Source organism: Frankliniella occidentalis, unplaced genomic scaffold, assembly GCF_000697945.3.
Source record: "Frankliniella occidentalis isolate FOCC.00 unplaced genomic scaffold, Focc_3.1 Scaffold78, whole genome shotgun sequence".
Lineage (NCBI taxonomy): Eukaryota > Metazoa > Arthropoda > Insecta > Thysanoptera > Thripidae > Frankliniella > Frankliniella occidentalis.
Window position 1 is genome coordinate 198,665 of NW_026267208.1, and position 11,708 is coordinate 210,372.

Sequence of the window (11,708 nt, forward strand, 5' to 3'; positions counted from 1 at the left end):
TACAAGTTTGATAGTAAAAACCGGGTTTACCACCCGAAAGTATGAACACGATTTTGGCTCTTATCAAAGATCCAAGCAATTCACATCAATTTTTTGCCCAGATTTTTGAATCATGGAGTAGTGGGCAACATTCCCATGCCAATTGAACTGCAGGGAAGATAAATTACACAAGTGCTGTTTGTTAGCCATGCCCAAATCTTAAGACAGCCAGGAAAATCTGCTTTTAAAAAAAAGGATTGGGGAAAAAAAATCAACCTAGGTCATCAAATGCAAGACTAGACAAAGATGCATACAAAATGCTCTTTCAATTAAAATTGTAAGTTGTTTATTGGCCCAAGGAACTTGAGCCAGATCATGAATAAAACAGTCACTTAAAACAGAGTATGGCCACTCTCAACAAAGCATCATAAGCACAACAAGGTATCAATAAACTCATTTAGTCAACAATATAAACAATATTTGTTGCTGGATAACAACTTAAACAAATAGAAGCATTTGGTAAAAGCAAATAATTACAAAGCAGTTGAATGTTCTTTTTGCAAATGATGTGAAAAGGACAGACAATTCAGGTAAATAGTATTAGTCTAAAAACCATAGATTCATGGTTGCATGCTAATAATAATAATGCAACAGATTCCAATGTATACATGAAACGTAAGATGATGAGAATCTACGTGCACGATGAAGCTTAAGATTTTATCTGAAAAAATGACAGAAATTACATAACAAATAAAAAATAATTGTCATTCCTGACTGGAAAAAGAACAGTTGAATTCTTAAACATTCATTAAAGAATATTGTACATAACAAATAACCTAAGCAGAAACAAAAATTGCATCCAAGATGCACAGCACCCCGGAGAGCTAATAAATTCCAGCTCTAAGAGTCTCTCAGGTCTGAAGACTTTCTAAAAATCTTTCAATAGGTGGAAAGTTGTAAACCACCCAGAGGCTTGCAGAGACAGACAGCCCTATACAAGCAAGATAGACCGAACTTAGGCCATCACAACAAATGAGACATTGAAAATCTCACAAAAAATGTCTATGAGATCCTTTCAGTGAACACTGATGGACAGAATATTTTTAAGTCCACAAAATCAATGAAGTTCAAGTCGATAACTGAGTAATATTGCAGAAGCAGTATTACATTAATGTTTTAAAATCAAAATCCCACCAACTAGCTATGATTCCACAAACATTTACTGACAGTTAGCTTTTATTGTCCGGATGAATGTTAAAGCTCCAGATAGATTCAAAGAGACACAGTTATTGACAGATAAAAAGATCAATCGACTATTCGAGATAATCACAAATAAAAAGAAAAGGAATGCATCAAAACTCAGTGATTGAAAACCATAACAGAATAGATATTAAAATAGTAACATGCAATTTACCCCCAATTATACATAGGTGAGAAAAATGAATAAAATGTTATATTACAATGCCTACCAATTATGTACAAGTTGTATGCAAGTAACTATATATGTATAATTCATTAAGTATCACACTATGACAGAATTTTAAGTCCACCATGACATAATTAGGTTGCTGTGATGAAACACTCGAGCTTAAACTGAAAAGTTATTGCTACAGCAAACATTACACCAGACTGACACTCCTAAACAAATACACAGTTTTCACAAGGTAAGAAATATTTTAATTGAAATTTTGATTCCTAGTAAATGTATTCTGTGTTGGGCAGGACTGGGCAGTGGAGCACAGTTTTATCTATTGCTAGAAAACATCACACAGTTTCTGTCCATTTGAGTAACTTATCACTTGTAGCTATCTTTTGTAGGCTTCAATTCAAAAGCTCAAAAAAGGGGCAGTTTAAATAATTAGCAATGCCTTACCGTGAAGAACATAAAAGATTCTCATTGAAACCAAAATTTTAATTGTTTTGATTAAGAGAATAGCTCTGCTCCAAGTTACTTGAACACTCAAAAAATTTCAAGCAAAATCAGAAACATGCTACATGGATACCCCAAGGATTAGTTGCATACCTTACATGAATCAGGTGCCATAGGCCGGCTACAACCAGCTACCACTACAGTATAACAAAAGTAAAGGGACCAAAATGTCCTATAAACCTCATACTTTTCAGCTTAATATGAACGCTTTCTTTAAAGAGAGAGAAAATGTCAAAGACTCATAGTTCTAAAGTGAAATCACCCGACCTCAGTCGCAATCTACCAGCGTGAAGGATTTAAGTCTTGGCCTAGCTAAGGTTTGTGCTTCTCTCAACAAAAGTGACTGAGCATAAACAGGAACCACCCATATCCATTTCTTTCCCATGCACCATTGTGTCTCAAACCACACACAATCATGTTCACACATACATTTTTTTTAATAATCTGTTGACACATACACACAGCTAGGTAGTTTCCCTTCACGTCTTCTATGTTCTCTCATCCATCACCCACTCCTTCCACTTGCACACATTTCTTCAAATACTTCACTCATACAGTTGCGCAGTCATTCACACCATAACCATCACTAGCGCATTCAAATCTACAGAAAATAAAATATCTAAGGCGGTTCAAAATTATGTACACCTCTGTACAAAAGAATGTACATAGACTTCAGTTTATGAGTTTGATGGTCTTATTTAGGAAAAGGCAAAATATACCCCCCATTAAAGGACCCAACAGCACTTTACAGAACTTGAAGTTGATCGAAATAAGTACATACATCAGGCTCACAAAAATAATAAAAGGCAGTAACAATTGAGTACCAATATACTACACTAGATGAGAAAAAATTATCAAATTTAAGTTGCGAGTAAGAGCTGTCAACCCTTTGTCACCCTAGCATAGGTTATAAACAAAAATCAGAGGAAAAGAATAAGAATTAGCATGAAATAGAAACTGTAGTGGAACCTACAAAGTTTTGGCGCTGATTGTGTTCTTTCATTTGAATAATTTAGAGTCGTACACTGACACCAAAGTTGTCAGAGCACCTTGAATGAGACCCAATAAAAATAAACCAGCTTTAGAGCACACCCATCAAGCTCAGTAAACTGCAATCACTATTTGAGGAGATTTAATAATAGCGGTCATTCCCCACCTAAAAATCTTAAAGTTTAGGTACACTTTTCGGAAATTGCACATTTACAAATAGGGTACTAGAGGGGTGCAAATTGAGATGTATAAAAAGATGTATGGAATATGGCTACTGATGGCAAAGAGCCTGGGCACATTTCAGCTGTGAGCGTCGAGCTTGCATACAATCCTAAGTCTTTGAAAGGTTCTTCTACATACCCCTACATACCTACTTTCATTCACAACATGGCAAGAAAAAAGATAACAAGGGCATAGTCTTCAAAATACAAATTGAGAAACTAAGACAAAGAGTAATATTTAAATTGCTTCCTACATAACTGTTTTCAGATTGAGAAAACACATAAATACAAAACACATTGAAGGGATACATTAAATGAAACATAATGAAAATTAAAGACTGGGGAACAATAATAGTAAAGAATTCACAGTTCAAGATCGAACAGTGATGAGAATGGCACATTTGCTAACAAGTCTGTGCTAAAAAGGCACAGCAGGGCAGCAGGGCAGCAGGGCTGGGCCGGGCCGGGTGTTACTGGGCGCTGGCATGGCATGGCGTGCTGATGAGGCGGTGTGATGCAGGGCGAAGACAGCAAGAGCGGAAACGTCAGCAGAGCCATGCAACCCAGACCTGTGAAAGCAACCAAACATTAAGTCAGTATCCTGTGAACAGTGACGGTAAAGAAACAATGTTAATCAAAGAAACAAAAGGACATATTGTTCATCAGGTACTGGCCTACTTACTAAAGAGGGGCTTAAAATCCTAAGTATCCAGCGATTGTGGAGCAGAGAATAATGATGAGGATAGACACGCAGATCAGAATCATGATTTTCTTCTGCAAGAATTAAACAGAAAGAATTAGAAAGAAATATATTAGAAAAGACGAGACCCTGCAGAGATCACTTCAATACCAGCTGTATACTGGGAGATTGCCACTTTCTTTTACTTTTTCAGATGCTGGTGTGTGGTCACATATTTCTTTTTACATAACACTTTAGGCTGTGTTATATAGCCTAAAATTAACAGATACCTGTCAAAATTAGATGCTAAAGCTGCAATGAAACACAAATACTAATCTGCTCTTGTTCCAGCTTCATTTTAAAATTTTGCAAAATTTGCAGCAATAAAGGGTACAGAATGGTTTGAACACTTCTGATGCTTTCCAAATTACTTACCAATCACCTCCTCTTCTCTCCATCTCATCAAATGAGCACGCTCATATACCAACAAGAGATACGGGGAGAGATCTTGTGTGTACCTATGTCATGGGTAAAATAAAGGTGACGTCCAGATGCAAATAAAATGCAATGCGTAGCACAATCATGCAAATTGAAGGCGTGAGGAAAGTGTTCTGTTTCTAGGTACAGACTAGTGGGGAAAAAAATCAAATCATAGAAGCAAATAAAATCAATTGTATTTCTACACAATACTGTACAGCGATAAGGTTACTATGGGAAAATAAAAAACATGCATGATAACAGAATGAATATATAACACAGCTATAATTGGCAGATAATAAAAATTAAAAAATTTATTATAAATTACGCATTAATTATAAAATATTGAAGGATTGCTCTCACACACACATAGGATTATAATCTGACATATGTACGTATGTATTCTGCAATTGATAAATCAGATTTAAGCTTTAAACTTGCATTTGCTAACAACTGATGCTGTTGAATGCAAAAGAAATTTAGTTACATAAGACAGGGCAACACTGAACGTCAAGGTATTTAATTTGTTGCAATGACCTGCAAAAGGAGCTTTACGGTGTAGACACAGGAGGAAATTAAATATTATTATCAATAATTAATCTTATCAATGAATTAAAGCTTAATCCTGACGCTGTTAAAGACATAACAATACCCCACCAAGTTAGCCAGATTTAGCAAACATATTAGGAATTTTCTGACTTTAGATACTGACCAAACTTGTAAATTTTCCAACTAAACTTAAGTTTTATATGCCTCAAAACACAAATTTAGGTAGCACATCTACAAAATCCTTAAACACTGGATGTTACAGTATGTACTTGTTTGGTCTGATCATTAGGAACAGTTCCATCAAAAATTCTCTTCATTAAGTAGGAGAGCAGTACTTTGGATTTCAGTCTACTGCCTAGTATCACATTCAGGCATTATGTCCACAAAGTGTACATAAGATCTATAGAAATAAGTCATGTGACTCCACTAAATTGCAACAGCAAAGAGACAACATACCATCTCAGGTGAGATCTTAGAACAAAGTGGACTTTAACATATATTACAAAGGAGCAACTTCAGTCTCAGATTCAAAACCTGAGCTTGAGGTTGACATAAAACTGTGGCAGCTAAATGTACCTCAAGAAATTGCACATCACTTTAAAATTACATGGAATATACCCGTCAATAGCACACTTACTTTCAAAGATAATAGAAAATATTAGAAAACATTAAGATAAAATAAATTGAAGAGAAGAGGAAAAGAAAACTATGTTCTATATAGAGCAAGAGAGAAAGCAGATGAGGAGAAAAATCTAGCCGTACTTAATTAAAGCAATAGCTGATCTTTTCTTTGTTTGTTTAAAAAGGAATAACTGATATAGAAGCAAAACCTGTAACTTTACAGTACAGCCGGTGAAAAAAAAAAAGACTTTTTTAAAAAAAATCAACAACAACAAAACATCATATTTTGAAAAGAGATCTAACAAAGTTATGAAAAAGCTCTTTGATCGACAAAAATTATCTGGATGAATGCTTACCAGGCAGAGTGGAGTGAATCACAGTTGCGAATATGGCTGTTGAGACGAGTCCTGGGTAGTTGAATGCTGCAAGCGTACTCAGAGTACACGAAATGTAGGAGATGCGCTACAGGGAACGTTTGAGCAGCCAGCAAGGTCAGGACAGCGCCACATAGATGTACTAGCATGGAAAGATGTCCAAAAATACGGGGTGTGCGAACAGTACACAGAAAGTGCATTAGGTGGCAAAGGCAAATCAACAAAAAGGTAATTTTGCAACTAAATGCAAAGACACAGTCAAATACCCTTACAATATGCTAAGTTTATTAGAACATCAAGAGGTCCATTAAAACCACTGATGCAAACTTACCCACACAAAAGGACACTAAAATGATAGGGTTAAGGATATGTTTTGATTCAAACAATATTGTCATTTTGTGCATTGTTCACACACCCTTGCTATCCATAATTGAAGCAGCAGTGCACTACAACTTTATGTTAGGAGTATTATACTGCATGTACTAAGTGATGCATGATAGTATTTAGATTCTACAATTGGCAAAACATGTACAGCATCACAAAGTATTACTTCTTGTCCATTCAAACAGTATGAAAAATAGGAGCATATTGGAATGGCATATACTTTCACTGCTTTCCCTCTGAAGTTATCAAAAACTACACATGTACCAGAAACAATGTCATATCTCAGAGATGGACTACTGAACTTGCACATTTATGCCAATTTTTGTGTTGCAGCCCATAGCTTAGCATGTTGGGTGTAATTATCATCATTCACAATGATCTGTGTAATACACAAATAGAGAAGAGGCATACTTTACAGCAGGTTACTATTCTGGTACAACTCTATTGATATTTTGAGAATAAGGGCATTTCATAAGTGTAGCAATTTTTGAAGCTTTCTAAAAACTCCACTACATACTGTTTGAAAGACATTTGAAGGCACATTACTAATTCAAAATTTAACTCTGGATGATTTGTGTACCAAAAACGGACAAAAGATTAATTTCTCTTATATAATAATAGCAGGCAGAGTTCATCTAGTTAAAACCAAATCTCAAGACAAAGGAGTAAAACTTTCAATGAGTAATTAGATACACATACATATCTTTTTACATTACGGGTATTGGTTCTTCAACATATTCAGATGTCAAGAATCAAATGGAAATACAGTAATGTCAGTAAAAACTGATATTTTACTTTGAATTTTAAAGTTAGATTTCTATCTATTTCTGAAATAAACCTATAGCAAAGTTCACTCTAGGAATGAAGGTGCATGGATCATCACAACTTTGCACGTTCATTAGATTACAAAACTTGGACAATGCTCTGATACATTGTCTTCATGTTATATTTCTACATATAATTTACATAAAAATGTGAATGGAATAACAAATCTTTTTTGAAGTACAAGGATGTATCTGTCAATAATAAATATATATAGTCATTTTGTCCTCCTATTGATGCTTTAATTACAAAACCAGGGCACTAGCCTTGATAAAATAAATAATTATGAAGGAAAATGGCATGAATAAAATAACATTATATAAGACATCAGACAAACTCAACACAGGGACAACATATATTCTCCAAACACAGATAATTCTGCAACAACATCAGTTAAAACTTTTTGATTATGTTAATAAAATATTTGAATCAGATCCAACTCTTCCATCTAAAGAATAATGACAGTAATAATGGAAACAAAGATATAATTTGTAAAATGTTGTCAATCAAATGGAAAACCATTTGGTGGGCAGGCAGAATTATTGTGAAGGAAAATTGCTTAAAACCAACAAGAGGAGAAGGGGATGGTGAAATACATGGATGTTGCTCTGTTGCCATAGGTATGGTAGGGTGGTATACAGAGGGTACTTCTTAACTGTCAATAAAATGTCAAAAAATGGGATTTAAAACAAATTATAACATTGTAACACAAGTATGTATACAATCCCCTTTTCCTCACACTGCACTGCTGCTTCGGCTAAATATGTAATTGAATGCTGAGTTTTACAGCAATACTGCTAGCACAATAATTGTTATGATAACTGAGACAACGAGGCAGACAATGATGAAGATTTTTTTCTGTAAACAGAACCAAACAGGAGCTACTGTCACTACAGTGCACATCACATGCATTTTTGCAATACACAGAATATCTTTGCTTCTTTCAAAATACTAGAAGCTTTTGCAAAAGTGGTTGTGATAATTTACTTCCTTTCCTTTAATAAACTGCCAAACTGAAATAGGTAGTTTAAGTCTTCCTGAAAATGTTAAAATTTCTTGGGCAAATATTGTACTTTTTCATTTGGAAACCTTCCAATTAGCAAAATTGTTGATGAAATTTGTTTATCAGCTTGTAATTGTTCCTTCTTAAGATTGTTTATTATGGTAAGCAAATCTTAGTTTACCTTGCTTATACACAAACAGGCATGCGAAACAAAACTTTAAAGAAATCACAAAATCTGTTTTGTTTTTTTTAAAACCTAAGCCGTGCAAAGCTACTTTCAGGTTCATGCATTCTGAGACAATAGAAGCATAGGATGATATACTAATATATCGTACTTGTATTTTGATGGTAGATCTGGTGAAGAAAGTGAGTCAGAATCAGAGGACATGTCCAATAGGTGTAGACCTAGCAGGCTGGCGCAATTCTTGTTGAATGTAGAATGTACCTCGCCGCACATGTCCTAACGCTAGTGTATGTAAGATACTAATTGCTGTCTGCTTTTCTCCGGACACACCACTTACCTTTCTAGCTTTGCTCTGGTAATCCTGAGCAACTTTAAGCTCACCGCGTGCTGTTTCAACATAATCCTTTGTTTCGGTCACATGGTACTCCACTCTGTCAATCAGTTCACCCTGTAGTGTTTTGGATTGGATGGAAACAAGGGAGGGTTTTTTTTTTTTTTTTTCAAGAGGTATAGGTTAAGATGAAGAGAAGAATTTGGAAATATAGTGTATCGAACAAAGACCCCCACCATAAGCATGTTTGTGAATGTGAATTTAAAAAATGTTAATTTGTTTTTAGGGGTAAGATCAGTAGAATATCCACAAAGGAAACATACATGCATAAACAGAGAAACACAAAAGCACCGTTCATTGCCAGCAGATGAACCAGGGAGACAGGACAAGAAATGTGACAATAGGCACAAAAGTCATTTGACAGGACAGATAGAAAGAACAGACACATCGCACAGATATATAGAAGCATGGTCACCAAAGGGAGCCACACAGAAATAGAGCCACACACCAGCAGGAAGAAGTGACAATCATCAGAGCACACCACACACATAGCCATACCAATGGAAGTAAACATGGACAGGTGATTAAGGGAAGAAAAAGCAACATTGTTAAAAGTAAATAAAGAAAACATATTGGTTTAAAAGAAATGAAGCAACAAAATCAAACAAGGAAAGCAGAAAAAGATGGGAAGAAGAATTGGGTAAGGATGTGGAAAAGGAAAGTGGGAGGAAGGGAAAAAAAAAAAAAAATTAGTTACATACGTAAATAAAATTTGAACTGTCACTCACCCGTCGTGCTTTACTCTGATACTTGAGTGCCTTCTTGGTATCCTGTGTGGCTGTTTGCACATAATCCACAGCGTGTTCCACATGGTACTCAATGCGGTCGATCATCTCACCCTATAATGAGCACCCCAAACCATGAATAGAAAGTTTCTAAGCGATAGAAGGTATACAGAGAAGAATAGAAAGCACACTGAATAACCATTAATGAAAAAAGTTCCCACACCAGTAAGAAGAATATTTTAATTGGTTGTTGTTAAGCTAATTGACTGTGCAACCATACTCAAAATAGACAGGCAAGAAAAAATGACATTCAGAAGTGAGGGTTAGTGGTACAAATGTTAACAATGTATGCTTCAAACAAAAGGCAAAGGAAGCGGAGAGAGAAATTGCTTGAAATAGGACTGCAATAAAGTTGAACAAATACAGTATATAGAAGGACACTAGCAGTGAGAAAAGACTGAGACTGAGGGTATCAACCGCATTGAATACACAGTATCCATAATAAAATAACAACTTTAAATATATATTTTAAAATGTACTGGAAAATAGTAACTTCTTTATATAAAAGTGATAAAACCTTGAGCTTAGCTGGGCATTGAATGGGATATCAGAGATCAAGAAATGCTTCAAAATTCAAAATATAATAATGACTTGCCTGACTTTCAACGAGCATGGCCATATCCATAAACATGTCATGGAGCTCTCGGATGGAATTCTCCAGTTTTATGATATCTGCATGTCGAGCTTCAATATCAGCAAGAGTTTGCTTTGCTTGCTGGGTTTCCATGATGATCTAAAGAGAAGCAGGAAGAAGATGTCATATTTGTAGTTAGGGAACAATAGTAAAGACTATGTTGTATGATACCATCTAAGAGTACACTTACACCTTGAGTGAAAACAGCAGAGTTTCCTTGCTCCAACATTTCCTCTAACTCTTCATTGGTAGTAGTCCGCCCAGCTAAAAGTGAAAATAGTATTTCATCAAGTACTCAAACTCAACAGAGCAGCTGGAAAAGAAAATGTATGTATGGTACATACTTATCTCAAGTTGTCGTTGTATTCTTCCTTTACACCTTTCTCGATAGTCGGTCTGTGTGCGATTGTACTCTGTCATTACTTCTACAAATTTGCGCGAAAGAGTGGAGTGCTGTGTTTTGCGTATCCTTAAATCTGCTGAAGACTTGTTGGTGTGTTCCTCTTGTTCAATGTTTTGTTCTATCACTGTAATAAAAGAAAAGGATGATAATATAACATAAAAGATTACAACTACAAACATATGAATGAGAAATGAGAAGAATTGGTCAATAAATTACCCTTTAATTTGGCACGGACTTTGTTGGCAGTTTTCTTAATGTCAGCCATAAGATCCTCCAGCTCCTGCTTGACCTCTGCAACACAAGAAGATAAGAAGAATAAGTCATGTGCCCATGATACTCTGAGTAGACAAGCCCGGAACACTTCGAGGTTTTAGACTAAGAGTTCCGGCAACCACACTCACCCCCGCCCGCTCTTAATAACGCATAAACAAAACATGACTGGTTAAGTAAGTACAGGCTGTCCCATACACCGCGTACCTTTCTTTAGTCTGTGGTGCGGTATGCAGTAGTGCGGCTTGCCTACGCTCGCTCACCATAGCGCCTTGTGCAAGCGTACAATTTTATTTTAAAAAATTAGCGCCTTATTGGGGAGGCAAAACGGTGGAAAATTTGGCCCTACAAATACTTGACTAAACCAGAAAAAATCCGCACTATCCCTGTACCCTTTTCTGAAATAGCAAACTTCCCCTCCTGTTTCTTTTCTCACACGGGTAATATACATCGCAGTGACATCCCCGAACGTGTCAAACACATAGACATGTGTTCACTTGAATGCTGCTGAAGCTGCTGATCTAGTGTTATAGTGGAGTGGCCAGAAGGATAAAGGGCGGGAAGGGGGGGGAGAAATGGAGGGGGGGGGGGACAAGGTAGCACGGCGAAGCGAGGCAGGGTCAAGCGGTTCGCTGTCCCCGCAGCCCCAGAGGCAGCACCCTTCAGGGAGGCAAGAAGATGGGAGGGTGGTGGCATGAGTGTGGAGGAGTTGGGGAGAAGGTTGGGTGAGGCGGGCGAGGCGGGCGGGCGCGGGCCCACACTAGCCCACACCCTGCAGCGCCTCGGCGGTGGTAGCGGTGCGATCCCGCGAGAGCGCTAATTGGCAAGAGGATGCTTTTGTCGGCGAAGCGCAGCGATGCACAGCAAAGCGCCGCCGCCGCCGCGCCACCGTCCGTGCCGTGCACCTCATCCATCAGCATCATGAGCAACGAGACAAAACCGACCAGCCGGTCTGTCCCGTCGCCCGTTGGTCCCAGCCCGCCACGCTGGCGGGGCAGGCGGGGTAGGCGGG

The 11,708-nt window shown here is 37.1% G+C and overlaps 1 protein-coding gene across 5 annotated transcripts in view; it reads right to left on the bottom strand.

Moving 5' to 3' along the window:
* The window catches only part of LOC113214570 (syntaxin-1A), a 41,036-nt gene continuing 29,328 nt past the window's right edge, over positions 1–11,708 (bottom strand). The window contains exons 4-11 of one of the 5 annotated variants that reach the window (XR_008011292.1): positions 10,643–10,717; positions 10,368–10,550; positions 10,214–10,287; positions 9,985–10,122; positions 8,365–8,661; positions 5,803–7,884; positions 3,803–3,894; positions 1–3,689 (exon numbers count right to left, since the gene is read on the bottom strand). Coding sequence is in view for 4 of the 5 variants with exons in the window: in XM_026433988.2 (XP_026289773.1) it covers positions 8,407–8,661; positions 9,985–10,122; positions 10,214–10,287; positions 10,368–10,550; positions 10,643–10,717 (725 nt within the window). In the remaining variant the exon portion in view is untranslated. Of the gene's footprint in view, positions 3,690–3,802; positions 3,895–4,453; positions 7,885–8,364; positions 8,662–9,332; positions 9,444–9,984; positions 10,123–10,213; positions 10,288–10,367; positions 10,551–10,642; positions 10,718–11,708 lie in introns of those variants that run through there. The other 4 variants (XM_026433989.2, XM_026433990.2, XM_026433988.2 and 1 more) reach the window with 4 other exon arrangements.